The following is an 18,408-nucleotide window of genomic DNA, read 5'->3' as shown; positions in this document are numbered from 1 at the left end:
GCCTGTGTTCTAGTAAGTGGAGTGAATGACACAGGTTTGAAAGTTCTTCACTTTGGGATCAGCAGGAGATTATTATCCATTTTCCTAGATATGTGCCAGAGTACTGCAGAAAAGTCCAGAGACACAGAAGGCAGTCTTTGGACAAACTTTCTTTGAGGCAAGTTTTTTTTTTTTTTTTTTTTTTTTTGGAAACTCTTCTGAGATCCTTGTATGTGGAAAGCTTATTTTCAAATGCAGAGGACTCAGGGCCCTATATGGCTTCTACTTTTGTGGATCATGAGGGTCAAAATGTCATCCTGGCTTCCTCATTGGAAGTTGCATACTGATGTATAGGCACTACAGTTCCTCTATTCATTCAGCCAGACCAATTGTGATGGCCTAATGCAGGCATGCAGCACTCAACTGTCTGTAGCTTGGTGGTTGTACTCTGGGTTATGGGCTTTTCTTGCTATGTCTTGGGTTCAGGGTTCATTGACTAAGCTTCTTACATATGTTTGAAGTCTGGTAGTATCTATCTTTGCAGCTGAATGAGTGCATTTGTGGGGTAACATGCAGTGACAGTAGGGTTAGCCCAGTGCAGATCTTTTTATTCCCCTTGCCACTTCTCATTATGCAGTGCCCTTCTTCCATATATGCCATGCTCCACTATTGTCATATCAGTTGTAAACGGGCACAGTGTCCTTCCCTGTTACTGGCAGTATCCTTTACATAAGGGATCTCCTGCCAAGGATAGCCTAACATCTGGCCAGTGTATGCACCATACATCACATGTATGCTTCCTGCATAAGGCATAGGGCATAAAGGTGACATATGTTAGTGTTGGAGGCAGATTCCGCATAAAGACCATCACAACTAGTGTCTTTTTTACTTCTGTGCATCCCATGACAATACACAGTACTCTCTCAAGCGTTTGTGCCTAAGACCCTACATAGTCATTTATCCTTCTTATCCATATATCTTGAAAAACAGGTGCTGCAGGTGCTATGGCAGAATCCTCCTGTCCCAATTGCCAGCCATCTGATAAGAAGGTGGGCAAAAAGATCAAGCTTGATCCAGTTGTTAGCCAACCTCCCCCAGACATCTATCTAGAAGCTAGTGAAAGCCCTGAAGACCATCTGGTCCATGCCTTAGATTACTCTGCCACGACCACATCAGAGGCAGGCATGAAACCGAACTGTCAAACGTCCTTGGAGGCTTTTCCAGTGTCTGCACCTGAAGTTGAGGGGGAACCTTGGCAGAATATATCCAAGGGGGATTTGTCAGATTTTAGTGAAAGATGAGATGCCTACTACCAGTGTTAAATCTCGCCAAGGGTCTGGACCTCCGTGGATACTTAGGGTGGACCATTCCACTCAAGAAAAAGCAGAAAACCAAGCATTTTTCCCCTGCTGCTAAAGATCCCCAGCATGAATGGCAGGATTTTACTCGGGGTCTATTTAATGCTTCAATGGCCCTGAAGCCTCTTCAAGGGAGGAAGAACCCTGTTCCTGCCTGATCTTCCACCCTTGTTAAGAGGCCTAGGGAATTGGATTCCTTGGACAAGGACTTGGATTCTGCGGAAGAATCCCCTGCTTACTCTTCTCAAGTTTCTTCCATTCTAGACTATGTTTCAGAGGAAGAGGATTCTTTGAGTCCAAGTTCCCTCTTGGAAGCATTATCTTTTGGGGAATACTATTGCTTACATGATGGAGTATTTTAAGTGGGTTTGCTCCCAGATCTCTGACATTCAAAAGTGGTATTATGAGCTTCTACAAATGGAGTCTCCTAAGCTGTCTGTCCTGTTTTTGCCACCCTTTTGGACACTACTGCCTCTGTAGCACCTGATTATCAACCTGCAGACCCATGACACCTGACAATTTCTACAGGGTGCCTGAAGATTGCAATTTTTTGTATAAATGACCTTTTGCTGCTCCTTTAGTGGTCTCAATTTCCTCTGATAAACCATCTAAGCTGTTGCCATCTACTAAACTCCTTCCTTCAGATAAGGGCAGTCAAGCCATGGGAAGGTTAAGTAAGAAAGTATATACTGCTGCCACCCTGTCTTTTAGAGCTATTAATTACCAGACCCACATGAACAGGTATGTTTTGGCTGTTCTTTCCCAGTTAACTAAGGTGATGTCTTACCCTCCTGATTCTGATGAGAAGGCTTCTGCTCTTTCCCTGCCTGGGTCAAATTCACAGGTTGCCCGTCACTCTATTAAATGCAGCTAATTTCTTTTGTAGGGCTGCTGCTGTTGGTTCCATGATGAAGCGCTATTCTTGGCTACATCTTCAGGCTTTACCTGATGATATTAAAGCCAAGCTTTTGGATGCCCCACTAGATAAAACTCTTTTTGGGACAGCTGCTGCTGACTTGTTTAAGTCTCCATAGGATAAGGAGAAGGCCTTACAGGAACTTAAACATATTTTTTGTCTCCTGCATCCCAAATTCCACACTAATTACCCTTCTAAGTCTGCCTTTGTTTGTAGACAAATTTGCCCACCTCTTAAAGGTTAGAAGTGTTCTAGGCACATTCCTCCTGCTAAGTCCACTCAGACTTCTTTATCTTAGAAACCTTCTTTTCAGGACAATTAAGAGTTTGGCCTTCACATATTCTTGGCTAGGTCCCCTTGTCTGTCTGGCTTTCTTTCTCTTCCCAATTGGCATCTGATCACCCCAGACTCTTGGGTGCTATCTCTTGTTTGCCAGGGATATTTCATAGTTTAGAAGTACATTCCCCCCTTTTCAGGCATTCCTCAACCTCTTCTAGAACCGCGTCCTCATTTTCCAGAGGGTCTGCAATCCCTTTTGGATCCATTCACCAGTCAGCTCATTCCGTGCACTCAAGCAGGAAAGGGGGTTTACTCCAGAATGATTTGTTTCCTCTTCTTCTTCCCTAGGGCTTTTTGGTTTCTTTCGACCTCAAGGATGCATACCTTCACATCCCCATTCACCCTCTGTTTAGGAAATGTTTGCAAATCTCTGTTTCTTACTTGCAGTTTCAGTTTTGTACTTTACCCATTGGTCTTTTTACTGCCCCAAGGGTATTCACCAAATGCCTTGCTCCTGTCATTGCTTTTTGCAGGTGTTGGAGGATACCAATTTTTCCCTGTGTAGAAGACCTGCTCATTCAAGCTTCTCCTTCCAGAAGTCTGTATGATCTCCAGTTTACCATTTGTCATTTACACACAGTCTGGGGTTCATCATAAACCTCACAAAATCAGTCCTGATGCCATCCCAGGATCATGTTTTCCTTGGATGCAGGCTTCACATCATTCCCATGCTAGCATATCTCCCTGCTCCCAAGGTTTCGTCTCTTGACAATTTTTTTTCCATTCTCTTCTTCCTCTGTCCTCTCTCATGACCATGGAATTTATCAGGGTTCTGGGATTTATGGCCTTCACTATTACCATGCCCCCTGTCACCAGGCTTCATTATGAGGAAATTTCAATGGTACCTCAAATCAGTGTGGCTCCAACATTGCCACCCCCTGGATTTCCCTGTTCCTTTTCCTCCTTGTCCTCAAACTTGAGCTTCAGTGGTGGACTCATCAACTCTCTGTCAGTCCAGGGTTTCTCTTTCAGGTTCTGATTCCTTCTCAGGAGCTGTTAATGGATGATGCACACTTGGGTTGGGGAGCTTCTTGTGGCCTCCTACTAGTCCAGGGTCTCTGGCCTTCTCGTCAGAGGTCAAACCATATCAACATAAAAGAGGTGAGAACTTTGCTTCTGGCTCTGTCAGCTTTTCATTCCCTTTTCCATCCTGGTCCCCTCGTAGTCTTCACAGACAATACTACTGTGATGTGGTATGTCAACAAGCAGGGGGGTATGATGTCCTATCTCTTTTCCAGACAAGCTCTTCAGGTCTGGGATCTAGTTATCAAGTATCAAGTGACTCTTTAGGACATTTACATTCCCTCAGAGCACAATCTAGTGGTATACTGTTTGAGCAGGTCCAGAACACAGGCTCACAAATGGATGCTTCACATTGATCTGTTCCTGGAGATAGTCCATTGGTGGGGTATTACTCAGGTAGATCTTTTTGCCTCCTCTCTGATCAGACAACTCCCTCTGTTCTGTCCTAAGTCCTCTAACTTGGAAAGTAGACACCCTGTATTTTCCTTCGAAGGGAATGTTTCTGTATGGCTTCCACTCCTCCTCCTGTTACCATGAGTTCTGCGCAAGATCAGGCAGGATTCTCCCTAAATCTTGCTAGTGACTTGGCCCAGAAAGCATTGGTTCTCCCCTTCTTTCTCACTTGGCCAGAGACATCACAAGTTGCCTCATTGGGTGGAGCTTGTCTCAAAAGACAAGGGATCTGTTATTCATTCTCACATGTCTACTCTTCGGATGACACTGTAGGTGATAGGGTTTTGATTCCTTTTAAGCACCTCTTTTCTGAAGACATGCTGTGGGTTCTGCAAGGAAGCCAGGAAACCCACTACCAGAAAAACATACATGTCTGATAGGAAAAGATTTTCTGTCTTGTGCCTATCTTAGCATCAGGGTTCCCTCTCTGTGGAGGTTCCTCTGGTTCTGTCTTGTTTGTGTAATCTGATCCATGCTGGGTAGGCATATTCTTTAGTTAAAGCTCACCTATCAGCAATTTCTACTTGTCTGCCCTTGAATCCTCCTCTGGCCTCTTGGTTTGAGATCAAATAATTTCTTAATGGAATCCTTCATATCAGGCCTCCCAGAAAGCCTATTCTACAGTCGTAGGACCTCAATTTTGTACTTGAAAATTGACTCGGACTCCTTTTGAGCCTGCTTTTTCAACTTTCTTGCAACATTGTACTTGGAAGACTGTTCAAGAGAGTGTCTGAGCATCTTCAGGTTGTCATGGCTATTCCTCCTTTTTTACCTTTTCAAAGAGAGAAGGTGTTTCTTCGCACTAATCCTTCTTTTATGTCCAAGGTGGTCAGTGAGTTGTTTGTTAATCAGTCTGTTCACCTTCCTTCCTTTTTTTTGTTCTCTGCAGTCTACCAGTCAGAAGGTTCTTCACACCTTGGAGCTGCAGGTATTATTTAGATAAAACAAAAGCAGTTTGCAAGTCTGAGCAGCTGTTTTTCTCTTTTCATCTCATGATTTTGGGTTTTGCCGTTTCTATGGAAGCCATCCTCTTTGATTTCTAAGGCCATTTTCTTTTGCTATTCTTTTCATGGCAAATGCCTTTCTTCATCAGTAAAGGCACATTCTACTAGGGTGGTTAGCTCCTCTGGTGCAATTTTCAGGGTTTGGACACCAATGCCATCTTTGAGGCTACTACTTGGTCCTCTGTTCATACTTTCACTAAGCATTACAAATTGAATGTTATGTTCTGTGCCTTCTTCCTCCTAGGCTTCTTCTAAAGCTCTTGGTACTCTTTCTTATACTGCAACAGTAATATGGAAAGACATGGTACAGTTGTCCAACATATTACCATAACAGCCAGCTCTTTTCTTGCTCTTGCCCAGTATTTGTGTTGCCCTCCTGGTCGAGGGTTTCTTGTTTCTTTTTCTTTCAGCCCTTTTTCCTTCCTGGATGTACATGTTCTGTTTTGTCCCTGAGGGTATTCTGTTCCGTCTGGGGCATTTCATTTCTGAGTGTTTGCATCCATCACCTTTATGTCCTATATCTTACATGGGGAGTGTATGTGTGATGTATGGCACCTCTAAAACTGAAAGGCTTTGGTATACTGGCCAGACATTGGGCTATCCTTTGCAGGAGATCCCTTATGTAAAGAATACAGCAACAGTGAAAACAAGGACATCTACTGTTACTGTAAGATTTACACAACTTTACTTTTCTTATGTAGCTGGTGGGAATTTTTTTCCCTTCCTTTGCTTTTTCCTGAAGAGTCTGAGGATCTGGAGGCCATTGTCTCCTGACCCTGTGGCAGTGTTGTAAGACAACTGTATTCTTAAGGCACACATTTGTGAATTGGAGCTTACCTTGCTGAAATGGGGAAAAGGCAGTGATAGTAGTATTCTTCTGCTTCATCTTATTGTCCTTGAAGTGAAATTCTTTTTGCACGAAGTCTAAAAAAATGAATTTGATGTTTTTCACAAAGAGCTGTGCTACCTTTGCCCATAATCTTTATCTGTAGTGGCCTGTCATTGTAGAAGTTTGGTCACAGTTATACCATGACTATTAACCCCCATACTAAGTGACTGGCTTTGAAGGGTGGATTGAACAACTGTTGAGTTACACTCCTGCCATGTGGGAGCATTGTAAAATGTTAACATTGTAATGAAGTCATTGAGTACAGCAGCCTCCATTGTCTACTGTCTAGAAGGCTGGATGTTTCCCCATCTTTGTAACACGAAGAGGTTTCGACAACCTTAGAGTAATGGTCTTTGGATTGTATGAATACCTGTAGGAAATATAAGGAAGACACCTGTCCAGTAGTTCTGGGTGGGGAATGTTTCAACCCAAGCTCATGTTTATGACTGCAGGTAATGGACAAGGATATGAATAGCACCTAGAGCAGAGGTTTAGGTAGCATGGAGACCAGGAGGTAAGGGAGAAGGATGATCATTTGAAGACCATCTTCAGTAGATTGCCGTTGGATGGCACAGAAGGCTGAAATACCCATCTGTTATTTGAGGTCGGTGCTGTCAAGAGTTCCCGTTCTGCTCAGGTACTTTGGCCTTTCATTTGATTATTTGAAACTTGGATGGGGATGTAGCGGACTGTCTCCAGTAAAATAGCTTATTTAGATTACAGTGTAAATCCAATTTTGACCATCTTGTTTTAGTGAAAAGGAAACTCTTGAGCACTTTCAGTCATTAAACTTAGATCTGATATTAGAAATCTTGGCCATGGGATGAAAGAAATGCGGATATAAACATCTGTATCCTATTCATAACTTTTACTTTTTTCATACTGTATATTATTTTGCTGTACTTTACAATGTAACTTGCACAAAGTAGACACTGCCCTGCATTTACACCTATTTTGCATTTGGAATTCATGTGTTACTAATGCATCCCCATTGTTAGTGGTAAAAAAAAGCATTTGAAGTAATCTGCTTGCTTAAATAGGCAAATACATTCAAGATAATTTGCCCTACACAACACTGCTATTTGTTTCTTTGCATATTCAGATGACCATATTTTTTTCCTACAGAAAACTTCAATCCAGAGGATGTAAGTGACACTGCACGAGAGACCTGCTTGAACTGGTTCTTCAAAATTGCATCAATTCGAGAACTCATACCTAGATTGTATCCTTAAATATTATATTTTTGGTGGTGTGCCATAGTCGCATAGTGGTGAAGATGGCTCTACATCCTTTTGTATGATATGTCAGAATCCTTACTTGAGTTCTGAGAAAGATAAGTATCTATTACTTGTTTGGTAGTGTCTTGTCTCGCGTGCATTAGGAGGTTATCAATTTGTCTTCAGAATACCCTTGGTCAAATGGTGGTGCATGGTGAGCTGAGACAGAATAGGCACCCTTCCTGTTTTGGATCCATTCAGCTATTATGTTTGGCTTATGGAGCCAAGAATAAACCATTTTCTGGCATATATAGGTAGCCGTCTTGTCACATTGAGAGAAAACTCTTTGTATTGTAATTCAGTTTTGCTGTCTAGTTAAGTATTTCTTTGATTTTCATTCCTGTACTTGCATTATTTCAAATGTGTCATCGTAGTGTGCCAGATTACATGGTAAAAGCAGACTGGTTCTGGAGAAGAAAATCTTTTTTTTTTTGCACGTGGAGTAAAAACAGTAAGGATAGTGCACACACTAAACTATGTGGGTGTCAATAATCAAAAATGCCTTCTGCTTTGCAGCTGTTTTAATTATGTTAGTAATACGTGTGTGTGTGTGTCTCTCTCTCTCTCTCTCTCTATATATATATATATATATATATATATATATATATATATATATATATATATGTATGTATATCTATGTGTGTGTGAATGTGATTGATGTGAGAGCTTTGGTTTGATTGAATAATATTCCTAGAGTTGTGCAGCCCTGAAGTTTGTTATTTTTCAGGGAAGAGTCACTGTAACTATAAATCATAATTGTTTTACAGCCCACATACCTTATTTTCATCCCAGTTGAAATTTTATTAGCTGTCTTTTATTCCCTGTAAAGGTTTTAACTGGTCCTAAGCCACTATTGCATGTAACCTTTATAGATTTGTTAGACAATCTTGTACAGCCAGCTTTGCTGGAAGCTTGCCTCACTTTCCACAGCTTTAATGTATTAATATCTGGCAACGGCATCTGAAGAACATCTGTCTAGTGGCTCTTGCTTACATAAAACCTTCCGTTTTTCTGCAAAGAGTTTGTGTTTTAAATAGTATGTATTTATAATTGTGGTAGTCTTTTGCCAGTCATTTTTACCACAAGTTCATGTTCTTTATGGCTGTTTGTACTATTTTAGCTCCTTCTCTTGAATATGTGCATGTTCATAGTTTAGTACTAGGCAGACATTTTGAACAACTGTGTATATCCTAGCCATGTTCTATAAGAAATATTTCTGGTAACTGTGTCTTAGCCTGTGGGCTGTGGCTTAGGAACTATTTCTGTTAGGTATACCTCCCTCCTTATTAATGACCATACTTCTTGTCCCTGCAGTAAGTTTGTGTGAACTCGTCCAGTCATCAAAACCTAACTTTAAGGAGGCTAAGATATTACACTATTTAACAGTTTCTCAAATGACTTCCATATGCAGGAACACTGTAGTAATTTTCTAATGTTTGAAAGTTTTCCTTATTGCTACCAAAATATAGTATGTAAAAAACATGTAATTTAGTATCCACATTAGTGTCCACTGAAGTCATGAGGACTGGAGGTTTCAGAGTTGGATGGAAGTACTGTTTCACAGATAATTTCTCAGCTTAGATGCTTTTATTTTTTCTTCTAAATCAGTACAACCCTCCTTTGACTGTAAACCCGTTGTTAGATTATTTTAACATTGTAGAAAAACTGCAACAGCATGGAATTAAGTTTTTGGCTTTGTTGGTCTGATGTCAGCCTGTGTTTGGTCTGATGTCAGCCTGTGTTTAGCATACTGTGACTTCAAGGGGGAAAAGTAAAAGAACACTTCCCCAACTTGCCTGTTTTGATAAGGAAGATGTTTATATAGGAAAATACTTTTCCCTTCTACTAGATCCGCGGTGGTGGTGCTGCGGTAGCGTTGTCGCCTCACAGTAAGACGCTGACCGGTTCGACTCTCAGCTAGAGCATCTTCTGAGTGGAGACATGCGTGAATGGGTGTACCTTCGTTGAAGGTTGTGCGTTAGGGCTGGCAACTCAGCACGTAAAACTCAACTGCCAATCATTAGTGGACCGGAGTTCAGCTGTGGCGACCCCTAACCGGGAAAAGCCGAAAGACACAACAACTTTTCCCTTCTACTGAGGATTTAAATAGGGAGAAAGTTTTCTGAGAAGTCTCACGTGATCTCCGCCAGAAGATAATTTCTTTTATTGATACTGGTAGTTATACGTATGAAATTTTCACTGCCTGCAGGGAACCCCTCTTTTCCTGAAGAAATGAGGCTTCCTGATATAAAATGGAAAGTGCCTACACATTGTTATACTTCTGTGGATATACTGAAAGTAGTTACCTGATGCTCAGTTTATCCCTTAAAAAATATCACAAAAATGGTGGTGATGTGGTGTCTTCTCCGCACTTCTTCCCCCTGCAAAAGTTTACAAATCAGTTTAATAGGCATTTAAACATGAGAAGTATGGTTAAACATGGATCTTTATTTAATAGGCTATTTTTATCAAATTAAATGTTAAAGGTTTTGTGGTCTGCAGTAGGAGAACTTATCAGAGAAGTTAATTGGACTAGCAGAGCACCCTGATAATGACAAGGTAAGCCAAGGCCAAATATATATGTGGTACTTCATTTGGAAGACATACTCACTAATAACTTTACATGCATACAGGCAAGTATTTCAGGCACGGACAATAATGGCCTTCTAGCCTGCCAAAATATCAAAACAGTTATTCCCGTAATAAGTGTCCAGGTTGTTCTTAAGACATCTAGTGCTTGCTTTAATGTAATTAGGTTTTCTTTTTCATGCATGTATAGCTTAAATGGACTAGTTTAACAGCAAATTATGTTGTTTACTGCACTGATTTTTATCTTATTGAATTATGGGTTTAAGGAGCATAAACTGGTCTGCATTTTTAGTGTTTGCTTTATAAATAAGTAATGGATTAAATTGGTGTTTTCTGAATTTACTAGGTCTGATTTTTCATTGCGATGGACAAGAGGCAATCCTTTGCAGTACGTCATGATTCTAGCACCTGGGTTATATAAATTTTGCATTACAGCTTGCAGTATCTATAAAACGTATATTGCCAGGTTTTATACTAACAAGTTTATTTTTGCCAGTCAAGACTTCCCAGTATAATTTTCATAAGACATTATGTACCAAAAACATAAATGACCTATTGTTGCTAATAATTGCCTTGTTACAGGATAAGATCATGGCTTCACTCATTCATACAAGGGAATCAAATTTCGATGGTTACTATGATATGACCTGTACTTCCTGTACCCCTGATTACCAGTAAATAAATAATTTAGGAAGGTATTGGGCATGTGGAGTGAGTTCTACCTGATTTTGGTTGTTATAGTTTATTAAATGCATCTCCATGTGTATGCATCATCTGGCTGTAATTTGACTGTTTACCCTCTTTACCCTGCTAACTTGAAGTATTAAGTGCTGCCTAAATTCTGGGTTGAGTTAGTTGCAACTGCAGCTTTATTGTAATGTCTTGATTTAAGGTGAAGGGAGGTCTGTGTGTGTCTGTGTGTGTCTGTGTCTGTGTGTGTGTTGTAAATGTCGGAAGGGTGCTTTAAACAAGTTGCTCAGTTCACTGACATTCGATGACTGACACAACCAATAAGTATTCGAAGGAACAAATAGAACTATGAATACACCATATGTGATGGTGGGAGTTGATACTTAGAAATGTGTCACTTTGCATTCCTGGCAAAGAATTCCATACAACACAGTGAATTAATAGAAAGATTCCATTGCCTGCCATTCCAAAAGCAGTGTTATAGTAATACTTAATACCCGCATATTCAAAATCTTGGTACTTGGCTAAGCCCACCCCCCCCACAAAGTCATTGTTCAACCCTCCTATCCCACCCCCCTCTACAAATCCAGGCTTCACATTAGAGCTCTAATTTATGCACTCAGGCATTCCCAGGATGAGGGGCTACTCCTTACAAAACCTAGATTTGGTACCACTACAGGGGAAAGAGATTTCGAAAAATTGCCCCAGCCACTTAAAACCACTTGCCCACTGACATAAGGTCTGTACACATGCTACTAGAAGTCCACACAGAAAGAGCACTTTACACAAGAATCAGAATGCACTTTTTCAGGGACACAGATTGAAGGACAAAGTATCCAACATGATCACAGCCGAACTTTTTATCTCCTTCCCTGTAAACATCACAATCCCTGTTTTGAATATTGTAAATACCAAAATGTGATGATAGTTTTTGACAAAACACTATAAATACTGTACACTAAGTATTAACCCTTCTGTTAATTACAGCATGTCTGAATATTAGCTTTGTTTAATGTTAACTTTATTTGTGAAATATATATTGAGATATCATTCATATTTGCTGCTCCCTTGGAGCCCAGATTGTGGTTGAAAAGGGTCAGTTAACCAGCCCACCTACCCAGTTATCAAACTGCAAAATAAAAGTCTGACTCAATGTGAATGAGTGTGGAACAGTCTTGCAGGCTCTTCTAACTAAGGCCACCAGCATAAGAAAATGTATTTGCCCCAAGTTAGATGTTCATCGTGCTATGCTGCTGCAGTCATCACACTTGGGTTATCCTGCCGTCAGGCGGTCCTGAATTCCAAAGCCTTGGTCCGGTGTCGGTTGTTATCGCTTCTTCCCTCACGTCAGTGCATCAGGGGTATAAAAGAGGCAGCCGACGCCATTTTCCTCCAGTCTTTCTTGCTGTGCGGTGCCTGAAGCAGAAGCAGTTCGCAATTGCCGGTCGGCCAGCTCCTGAGATTTCCGAACAGAATTTCAGCCGAAGTCTTCTACAAAGCTAAGTACCTTGTTGGGGAAACTTTTCTTGCCTCAGACCGATGTCAGACAAAGTTAATAATTGTATTTCTTGTGGGAAGCAAATACCTCATAAGGATTTTCATTCTTATTGTATTCATTGCCTAGGCCCAGACCACGACGTTTCTGGTTGTCGGTTTTGCGCTAGGTTCAATAAATGCACTATTAAGCGTCGGGCTGATACCGCCCGACATTATTTTGGCAGAAAATTCAACTACATCATATCGTTGGAACCTGCGACAACCGCTATGTTTAAAAAACGCAAGGACAAGCAGCCTAGGCCTAGACCAGATACCGAGGTCTCGGTTAGGCCTGCCGCCGGATCTTCGGTAGTCAGTGAGGCGCCTACGCAGCCCCTGACTACTGCAGATTTAGAAAATACTACTACCTCTCAGTCAGAATCTACTGGGCCACTGCAGCCGGTTCCTCCTCAACTCGCGGACGCCAGCCCTGGCGCCGATCCGGAGACTATGGACAGGCCTTCGGCTTCCGACGGCGTCTTTAAACCGACTCTCTCCATTAAGTCTTACGCTTAGCTTCCAAAGGTTAGGAAACCAGGTCCACAGACTCCTGCACAGGCCCCTATGCCTAAAAAACAGATACTCAAAATGGCGGAGGACCTGATTACCCTTATCAGAGGTTCCCAGCCCCCTCCTGACTAAAGGCCTAGACTGGAGGAAAATTTACCTCCTTCTGACCAGGAATCCATTTCCTCAGCAGATTCTGAAGAACAGGATTACCACTTCCCTCTTTATGAAGACTCAGATGCTGAGGAGTCTATTCCCTCTGTTTCCCCCCCCCCCCTGAAGACTTCTCTTTTGGGGAAACCCTGCACACCATGAGAGAGCATTTCCACTGGGAAGGTCAAGATTACTCTGACTCCAAGAAAAGACTCCGTGAGTTTCTTCTTCTACCTCAGCATAGTCCCCTAGCCATTCTTCCTGTTTTAGACATTCTGGATGATGTCTACACTGAATCCAGTCTAAATCCAGATTCCTTACCTCCAGCACCACCTAAACCAGACAGATACTATCGAGTCCCTGACTCTTACAAGTTTTTATATAAAAGCCCTGCTGCAGACCCAGAAACCATTTCCCAGGGTCCCAAAGGGGTAAAGGCCTCTACTGCTAAGAATCCAGTACCTGCGGAAAGAGATTCCAGGGCATTAGAAAGATGGGGGAAAAAGTGTATACCTCTGCCACTTTGGCCATGAGAGCATTAAACTGCCAATCCCACATGATTAAATACCAGCAGTACTTGCTTACTCAGTTAAAACAGAAAATGGATCCCTCAAACAGATCAACTAGATTTCAAAGGGATGCAAGATTTGCTGCATGCAGCGGAACAAGTGGGAAAACATACCTTGCAGTGTGGTTTTGATTCTTTGGAGGCCTCATGTAGAGCAGCGGTCACAGGGTCTGTAATACATTGACATGCTTGGCTAAAAGAGCACACCTTACCAGAACATGTCAAAGCAAAATTACTGGATGCTCCACTGCAAAAGGATGCATTATTTTGTATCAAAGCAGAGGAAGTTTTAAAGAAAATGAAAAAAAAGGCAAAATCAATGCAAACAGTTAAAGATTTTTTACAGGTGCAACCTCCTCGCTTCAGCAGAAACTGGCCATCAAAAAACTGGTCCTTTCCTGCTTCAGTCAGACCCCAAAGGGGCAGGTACAGACGCCCTAGGGGCAGAGGCCAGGCGCAAGGTACCTTCAGGCCTAGACAATGGCAGACAACAACTCAAAGAGGGGGAGACAACAGATCTCAACCCTTCAGAAAACAAACTCAATGACTTTCCTCTTCGCCTGCCAAGCAAAATTGCCCAGGCAGCTCCTCTAGGAGGAAAACTAGCTCTTTTTCCACAAAATTGGCACATCATAACAAAGGACAAATGGGTTCTGGATATCATTACCCGAGGCTACAGATTTCATTTTCACACTTTACCACGGATGAGAGGCATGCCAAATCTGCCAACAAACCAATGGGCAGAGGCACAAAAGCAAATTTCAGCACTCATGAACATGAAAGCAATTCAAAATGTACCTGCAAAAGAGCAAGGTCAAGGATTTTACTCAAGACTGTTTTTAGTACCAAGAAAGGACAAAGCCTGGAGACCCATCTTAGACCTTTCAATTCTAAACACGTACCTGGACATTCCCAAATTCAAAATGCTCACACTACAGCAGCTTCTTCCCATGCTGGGCAAGGAGTCTTGGCTGGTAACGTTGGACCTCCAAGAGGCATACCTGCATATCAGGCAAGATTGCAGAAGATACCTCAGACTTTTGGCAGGCACAACGCACTATCAATTCTCTGCATTGCCCTTTGGCTTATCTACTGCACCCAGAGTATTCACGAAATGCCTGGCATCAGTAATTGCATACTGCAGACAGTGAGGAATACAAATTTATCCATATCTGGACGACTGCCTGATCCAAGTGGACAGCAAAGACATCCTACTACAACATCTGGCATTTGTAACAAAGCTGCTAAGTTGCCTAGGGTACACAGTAAACAAAAAGAAGTCAAAACTAATACCCTCACAAGAAATAATGTTCCTGGGTGCCAACCTGAATACAACGGCCCAGATGGCTTACCTCACGCCAGACAAGCAAAAACAACTGGCTCAGTACTTCAAAAAGATGGCAACTTCTACCCAGCTCACTGCAAGGAAATTCCTGCAGGCATTGGGGTACATGGCATCCTGCATTCAACTAATTGCATATGCAAAGCTGCATATGAGAAAACTACAATGGTACCTAAAAAGTGTATGGTCCCAACACAGACACATCCTCGAAGCAAGTATAACTCTCATTCCTTGCCTTCAGAAAGAGTTTCTATGGTGGGCTCAAGCATGCCAAGCAAACAAGGGCCTTCCCTTTGTCTCACCTCCAGCAAACCAAACCTTGACAACAAATTCATCAGACTACGCCTGGGGTGCACACATGGCAGGACAATGCATACAGGGCAAATGGTCTGCAAACCAAAGGCAACTACACATCAATCAAAAGGAGATGCTAGCTGTAAAAAATGCAATAACAGCCTTCAAGGACCTCTTGCATCCAGGACAACAACTAATAAGGACGGACAACACCACAGTTATGTGGTACATAAACAAACAAGGAGGAACAAACTCCTACCCACTATGCAGACAGGCAATGGACTTGTGGAACACAGCATTAACTTACCAAGTACAACTGCAAGCACAATTCCTGCCAGGAAAGGAATACATATTGGCAGATGAATTAAGCAGAAATTTGACAGACCCTCACGAGTGGAGACTGTACCCACAAGTATTCTCAATGATAATTCAAAGGTGGGGACCACCAGACATAGATCTGTTTACCTCAACCAACAATTGCCAGCTACAAAAATTTTGCACAAGGACTTATCTTCCCCTGGCCTGGAAAGTGGATGCCCTTTCATTCAGTTGGACAGCATTGTCAGTCTACGCCTTCCCACCTCTGCCTCTACTTACCCAGGTATTACTGAAGGCCAGATCAGAGAGACCACAGATGATCCTCATTGCTCCGGACTGGCCACGTCAACACTGGTACCCACTTCTACGAAACTTGTCTCGCAGCCCTCCATGGATCTTACCTCAATTCCTTCTGCTGTTAACCCAACAAAACTCCCAGATCCTTCACAGCCAACTAAGGACCTTAAATCCACCTGCATGGAAAATACCTTAAATTATCAAACAACACGTCTCTCAAAGGACATCCAGAATGTCATTTTGGAGGCCAGGAGGCCCAGCACCCGAAAAACTTACTCAGACAAATGGAAAAGATTCTGTGTATGGAGCCAGGCCAGAAGCCTAAATCCTGGCATCCCAAATATTCCGTACATACTCCAATATCTAACTGAGATGCTACACAAAGGCATTTCTTTCTCATCCATAAAGATCCATGCTTCAGCCATTTCAGCTCAGTATGATATGGTTCCTCCCATTTTCTCTCATCCTTTGCTAAGGCAGTTTCTTAGAGGGGCAAAAAATATAAGACCCCCCAGAAAACTACCAACTCCAACTTGGGATCTAAATTTTGTGCTGGAAAAGTTAACACTTCCTCCTTTCGAACCAGCCTCTTCAGCAGAGCTTCAATACTTGTCATGGAAAACAGCCCTGCTGCTGGCTATCACCTCAGCATGCAGAGTCTCAGAACTACAGGCACTTACGGCAGTGGAACCTTTCATCATTTTCCATCAGGACAGAGTATCTTTGCGCACCAACCCTTCCTTCATGCCAAAGGTAGTATCCAGTGTGGCTCTCAATCAGACCATACACTTGCCCACCTTTTATCCAAACCCACAGAATAAAGGAGAAAGACTATTTGGACAAAACAAAGGCCTTCAGAAAATCTGACCAACTCCTTGTATCCTATGCACCAGGCTCAGAAGGAAAGGCTATTTCAGAACAGACCATCTCCAAATGGATAGCACATTGCATCCGCTTTTGCTACTCACACCATGGGAAAGCAGTGCCTGCTAGTATTAGGTCTTACTCTACCAGGGCTACAGCAACCTCAGCAGCCTTCCTCCGAGGAGTCCCAACAAAGGACATTCTCGAGGCAGCTACCTGGAGTCCAGTGCACACCTTCACCAAGCATTACCACCTTCCTCTATACTCAAAATCCAGAGCTGGGTTTGCCATTGCAGTTCTGCAGGGCATTTTAGCTGCACCTTACCCAGTTTAGCTCCTACCACCCAACCATAGCTTTGGGACTCTACCCAAGTGTGATGACTGCAGCAGCATAGCACGATGAACATAGTACAGTTTTGTACCTACCATAAATGTAGATGTTCGAGTGGTTATGCTGCTGCAGTCCAGGTTACCCTCCCTCCATCCCCTCTACCTAACAAGGTTTTTCTCATACCTCCATGTACATCAAACTTTGGGATGCATGACTATATGGTGTATTTGCTTACAACTAGTACTATTGTTTTTTCACTAAGGTATGTTTTGCAAGCTTCTTATTTTGCCTTCTTAGTTTGGGGCACCTGACATCTGGGGCAAGAAAAACTGAAGAAAATGGCGTTGGCTGCCTCTTTTATACCCCTGATGCACTGATGTCAGAGGAGAAGAAGCGACAACAACCGACGCCGGACCAAGGTTTTGGAATTCAGGCCAACTGCGGGACCGCCTGATGGCAGGATAACCCAAGTGTGATGACTGCAGTAGCATAACCACTCGAACATCTACATTTATGGTAGGTACAAAACTGTACTTTTTCTTGACATCATCATTATTTAAACATGGAGATAAAGAGCCATAGCTTGTCTTCTATTGTTGACACTCTACCAAGAATCAGTGGTTTGTTTTCAGTTGTACAAAATCCTTTCTTCTAGGAATATAGAGTGAACTGACAAACACATGGGGTGGGGTGGGGTTTGACCCATCCCTTATCCCCCATCACCATAGACACTTTTTTTTGTATTTTGAAGAAGGGTGCTGGATGGCCCCCATTACTGTACCAACTGCTTAATATATTGAGCAGCATGTTATTATTGTAACCTCTTTATGGTTTCAGTATAGTCACAGAAGTAGTGGTGAGTTGTTTAAAGTGATAATCAGGATGTCCTCCCCGAGTCACTGTTGCAGTATTCTTAACAGATTGGTTGTAGCTCACTGACATCTGGCTGGAGTGCCAAAGCTTTACCTTCGAGTGACGTATGTCCGGATGATGAACTCAGCTCGCAGGTGTTGGGGTATAAAAGCAGACGTGTATGAAATCCCTAGACTATCTTGCCGCCAGCCCGAACGTAGGTTGTTGCACCCGACAGACTGTAATTGTTTGGTTGATAGGTACTGTAGCTTCGATTGTTGTAGGAGATAAATACCCCCATTAGGGCACCTTCTGTTGTCTTGACTATTTTGCTAATAATTGTTAGATGTCAGTTAGGAGGGGTAAATGTGAGTGTGGTAATCAAATTCCATACAAAGACTTGCAGACTGTTTGTTTCGTCTAGGCCCTGAACATAACTATAAATCTTGTTCCATCTGCCAGTCATTCATTCTGAAACTCCTCTAATCTAGGATGCCCACACTTGGTGCATTTCTTGAGACCCATTATCTAAAAGGCTTGGTCCAATCCACTATGTTTGAACGTCTGGATGTAGGCCTCCCATCTATGAAAAAACTTAAGAGACAGAGAGAGGATTCTCCAGCTATCATCTTGGAATCAGACAATACCCACTGAGGTGATCAGACCTGTGCACAAAAAGTAACACTCGTGGAGGAAATAAGGCTCTTGAGAACTTAGTCACCAACATTTAATCCAGATAGTCAAAAGCACAGCAACACCAGTAACAACAGTTCATAAGCACATTAACGCTGATAGTCCACACTGCGTTTTCGTTTCCACTACTTCCTCA

The 18,408-nt window shown here is 42.4% G+C and overlaps 1 protein-coding gene across 1 annotated transcript in view; it reads left to right on the top strand.

Annotated features, from left to right (window-relative positions):
• The window catches only part of VPS35L (VPS35 endosomal protein sorting factor like), a gene marked incomplete in the record, with an annotated part of 3,288,436 nt that overhangs the window by 655,906 nt on the left and 2,614,122 nt on the right, over positions 1-18,408 (top strand). The window contains 1 exon segment of the mRNA XM_044089753.1: positions 7,087-7,183. Within this exon segment, the coding sequence (XP_043945688.1) occupies positions 7,087-7,183 (97 nt within the window).

This window comes from Protopterus annectens, chromosome 12.part0 (genome assembly GCF_019279795.1).
Source record: "Protopterus annectens isolate FY-2018-M chromosome 12.part0, PAN1.0, whole genome shotgun sequence".
NCBI classification, from domain to species: Eukaryota; Metazoa; Chordata; order Ceratodontiformes; family Protopteridae; genus Protopterus; species Protopterus annectens.
This window is presented reverse-complemented; position numbering and strand designations above follow the sequence as displayed.